General features: G+C 35.3%; 1 protein-coding gene across 3 annotated transcripts in view; it reads left to right on the top strand.

The window, feature by feature from the left end:
- wls (Wnt ligand secretion mediator) overlaps nucleotides 1–5,000 on the top strand; it is a 28,396-nt gene that overhangs the window by 23,291 nt on the left and 105 nt on the right. For 2 of the 3 annotated variants that reach the window (XM_086540672.1, XM_086540671.1), the window contains one exon: nucleotides 2,963–5,000. This exon is cut by the window's right edge and continues 105 nt beyond it. In XM_086540672.1, the coding sequence (XP_086396798.1) occupies nucleotides 2,963–3,069 (107 nt within the window). In that variant the 3' untranslated portion in view covers nucleotides 3,070–5,000. Of the gene's footprint in view, nucleotides 1–221; nucleotides 258–2,962 lie in introns of all 3 variants that reach the window. The other variant, XM_086540670.1, reaches the window with a different exon arrangement.

Genomic DNA, 5,000 nt, shown 5'->3' with positions numbered 1-5,000 from the left:
TTTTGCCAAGCATGGTATCTTATATTGGGCGGACTAACTAAATTCTCACAAATGCCCAGCACATTAATTCACACATGTACAAGCACGCACGTAAGCAGTGATACACACAAAAAACATATCACATGTGAATTTGCTTGATGTCATCACTTGCTTAACCTAACCCTATAACTCCTCTGTAAGTTTGCTTTGTCCACTAACCTCTGCACTCCTGGCACTTATAGGTCTAGCCTCAATTCACGGAGCACTTTTGGCACGAGGTAAGCCCCAGTTAGTTCAGCAGGATCATGAATTACATTTATATATATATATATTTGTTTTGTTTTTGTTTTTTCTAATAGGACTTTGCCCTTATCTGATTAACTCCAACATATTAATTCCACTTTGTCCAGATGAACCTTTTGTTTGCATACAATACCTGTAGTCCGTAGTCTGAATTTTGACGGTAAAAATCCAGACCATCTGCAGTTATGGAAAAAGAAAAAAACAAAACAAAGGTAGAGGGAAAACTGTAGAGCATTGATTTGGAAAATATTTATTGGTATAATTTTGAAATTACAGTATATGTTCTTCAATACTATAACCTCATAAAGATATTGGTACAGGTACACCACCAATTTCCCTGCACCTATGATTCCAGACAATGTTAGTTTTACATATATCTCTGTCAGCATCAGATGATAGCCTTGTCTGGTGGTTTCATGAAATTTGAATGTCTGCCTTTAATTTTGATAAGGCAAGGCTTTTCATTGATGCAAAATTGATTGCGTATCACTTTTCATGAGTGTTTTCATCCAGGTGTAACAGTAACCGTTCAAAGGAATATCTGCAATTGAAGCAGTAAATATAACTATGACAGTCCATAAGCATTAACCCATTGCGGACGGGTGTCATGATATACATGCCACAGGAGCTTTGACCTGACGACGGGTGTCATGACGTACATAACGTTCTGGGATTTTGGATCTTTGTGCTATTTTATTGTGGTATGAGTAAGGAGTGAGTGATGATGGCAATTGCAGTCATAATTGCTATAATTACCGTAATATTGAACAAGAATGAAATGAGGAAGTTGACTCAAACCATACCCAGTGTCTAAAATATGCTCCTGTGCCAATAGGGATGCCTTTTACTGTGGCACTCACAGTCATAAGCACAGGTTTCCTTCCTCTTCTCTACCTCTTCATGTTATCTTCAATGTAGGTGGTTATATGTTTCGTAAAATATGAAAAAATAAAGTTTCTTTTTGACCCCCCATAAGACAGCAATACTTCTATCATACTTAGTATAAAGAAAATAATGAGCTGATATGAATCAAATACTACAATTTTTGTCAGCTGTAGCCTTGATAGAGCCTGTCATATGGCACATATAAGTCTCTAAACACAATAAAACACACAAGAAATAAAACACAAAAATGGCTCTAGATTTATGAGTGACTGAAAGAGAGTGGGAAGATTCCAATTATGATGCTTCAAGCTGCCTCGCTCTGAAATAAAACCCATCCTGGAGACTGGACGAGCGAATCTATCCCCCGTCTGCAATGGGTTAAGTGAAGACACTGTCTGAAACAGATTAGATGTACAGTATAATACAAAGGGCTTAGTGAGTGAAGTGAGGCATTCATTTTGGGAATCAACATAGGTTCCATTGTTACAGCTGATGAACTTGCTTCTATTCAAATATGTCTCATCCTCCATTGTCTTGCTGTTGTGCATTAGCATTCATCATGCTGATACAAGTGTCTAATTAAAGATTAAGTGTGGCACCATCCCTCATCAGAAGAAGCAAGTTTATCTAGTATATATTTCATGGAAAAATTGTTGAACCATCATTTTATTTAATCATCTGTTTCATTGCATGAACAGCCACAACTAACAACTACACTTGCATATATTTCATCAGATATCATAATGCAGATGAAGTTTGAGTTGCAATAAAGAAAAACTATGAAGGGAATATTTTTACTTCTTTTTCTCCATCTATTTTTCTTTCATTTATATTTCTACGCCTTCTTTAATCTCCTCCTTTTTCTACTTCCCCATCCCTCTTCCACCTCCCTAATTCTCTTCCTCTTCCTCTTCCCTCTTTATTCTCATCCTTATCTTCTTCTTCTTCCTCTTCTACCTCTTCTTCTTCTTCTTCTTCTTCCTCCTCTTCTTCCTCTTCCTCTTCTTCTTCTTCTTCCTCCTCTTCTTCCTCTTCCTCTTCTTCTTCTTCTTCCTCCTCTTCTTCCTCTTCCTCCTCTCTCTCCTTCTGTCCTCCTCCTTCCCTCCCCCTCCTGCTGCTACTCTTCCCCCTCTTCCTCCCTCCTCCCCTCTCCTTCTCCCTTCTTCTCCCTCTTCCCTCCCTCCTCCCTCCTCCCTCCTCAAACAGTCACTATATAAAGCTGACTAACCACATTATCATGTTCCCTTTGGTTAAGTTCTTTGTCATCAGTCGTTATGTATAAACATATACAGAAGTCATGCCACAAATAGTGTTGATGTCATTGCCATTATAGTTTATTTTATCCATGTGAAAAATAACCTTAATGTGCTATCTGTTCATGTATGATACTGATCTAACATATGTGATTACTGGTTTATTTATTGTTAGTTTTTTCCTTGGGTATTTTTTGCAGCTACCAACATACATTTTTAGGACTTTGCAATGATACATCTTTAAATGCATCATGGAGTCATAGTTAATAAGAGGAGGAACAAGTATAGATAATAATTTCTGCAATATTATTTTCAAGCACAATACCTATTTCAATTTGGTTTAGAAAATGTTTGGATAATCATAAGGTTATTTTGTGTGTAAGGAAAATATTCATAACATTTAGTATTTTCTAGAAATTGATCTAGTGTAATATTGGTCTGACTTCATGTCGCACTGTTACGATATGTGGTGAATTATAACTCCATTTCCAAAGGGTAAAAATATTCCATACAATTACTAATAGCTTACCTTTCCCATGCAGATACACAGAGCAGCACAGGAGAGGAGATCGAATTCAGTCGCCTGGCCACAGAACCTTCGGAAATGTCGTCCCTTACCGCCTTCACCAAGAAGGCCGCCACAGACTAAAATTTTGTTTAGGGGAAGAACAGTTGACAGTCACAGCATTGGATGAAAATACTCACCTAAAATCATGGAATCTCCTTGATGAATATCATTGTGTGTATTAGATGTATTATTATCTGCCTCTTCAAGCTTTTTGTGTGACAATATGCACTTTTCTGTAAGGTTTTAAAAGTACCTGAATGCTATAAGACATCTCTAATTAGCACAACACAACTCATGCAATTGACAATTTCATTAGTTCTTTTTTTCATTCTGTCTCCTTTTCTTTTAGTTCTTTTTATCATTGGGTCAATGTTTAAAATGTACAGAGAACTCATTGTTAACTGTCACCTTTTCAAATGTATGAATTGCTTCAGTGGTATTATAAAAACGTATTCATCATTAGCCTCCTGAATGCCTGCTTTCGGAACATTGAATGAGCTGATACACAGGATCAAGTAACAAAGAATATCGTCCATAAAATTAATTTTTATAAATTAAACAGACTCCATTTCTTAAAACAGTTGATTTCTTTTTCCTGTGTATCTCCGAAATTCATCTTCTTATGTCTAAGTTAAGGCTAGGAAACTCTTTGAGTATTAATGTCTGATGGATTCTCTCTATTAAAAATAGAACTAGTGTCTGTATTTGGTGTTTTAGATATGTAAAAGCTGCTAATACTGTAGTAGTAGTATTTCATATGTACTTTGTGATGTGTAGGTGACCTTACTCTTTTCTACTTTCCTTGTATGAATATGTGTTGTGTTGTCCATGGTCATCCATTTTGGAAACTTTAAGGTATCGTTTAATGTGATTGATATCATCTTATTTAGGGATGAGGAAGATAGAGAATTAAGAGAAATGACATTGTGAAGGGCTGCCTTATTGTGGCTATAAACTAATCATTACTTTGTATACCTTACAAGGAAGTGCCATGTTAAAGAAATCCTGTAAAAGGGATAACTCATGTTTTCATCTTGTGGGAGTGTAAATTATAGAGCCCTCCAGGGATATTAAAACTTGAAGGTGATATCAAGGGACTTTCATTCAGTATAGAATGGTTTCTTACCAAATGTTTGAATGGCAGCTTACAACACTGGACAGTTTAATTATGTATTATTGTATCTAATTTCTCTTCAGTAGTGTATATATTCCATGTTCTAAATGTTAACATTCAGTCTCAAGTAGAATCACTTTGAGAGAACAGTTCCTTTATCCAAGTAGATAAAAGTTAGAAACACTCAAGATCTGTATTGTAAAAAGTACTACAGGAAGTTGGTGCATGTTAATTCCAGGATTAATGTTCTTCATTTACAATTTAAGAAACATACCTGGATTTCAAAATGAAAAGTATTTAATTACTCAGTAGGTTTTCACTGCAAATTGATAAGGTGCCAATTAAATTATTGGTATTTAAATTGTACCGTATTGCACAACTTGCCCAGTTAACATATGGAATTACTAGAAACACTTTCTTGCATTTATCCTCAATTTTCAGAGTTTCAGTAGTTCATTTCATTGTATTACATTCTTTGAGTATTTATTTCACAAGAGATAAAGAAGCAGGTTGCTGACAAAAACAAAATTGAATGTGCCATTCTTGTTTATGATTGAACAGGTACCCTCAAAGGGAGAAGCCATATTTAGATACTAATTCTGATCTCTTTCATGCAAAGTTAGCATTACTGTTTAGGCAGCACTTTTTTCAGGAAGAAGTTTTATAGAGAGCAACTAGCAACTTCAAAATCATAAGCGAAGTATATTTTCAGCATTAGTGAATGTTAGAAAGCTTCATTGCAGACGCTTTACATTTCTCATAGATAGTTATGATAGTCGTCTATGTAGGTCTTCCACATTTTATTTTTTAGTAAACAATTTGAATAGTTTTGATAATTTATGTAAATGCACTTGCATGATTCATTATTTACCTACTTATATGTCCGTTTTACAGGCTG

This window comes from Penaeus japonicus, unplaced genomic scaffold (assembly GCF_977035675.1).
Source record: "Penaeus japonicus unplaced genomic scaffold, GWHDUDI00000001_assembly GWHDUDI00000010, whole genome shotgun sequence".
NCBI classification, from domain to species: Eukaryota; Metazoa; Arthropoda; class Malacostraca; order Decapoda; family Penaeidae; genus Penaeus; species Penaeus japonicus.
This window is presented reverse-complemented; position numbering and strand designations above follow the sequence as displayed.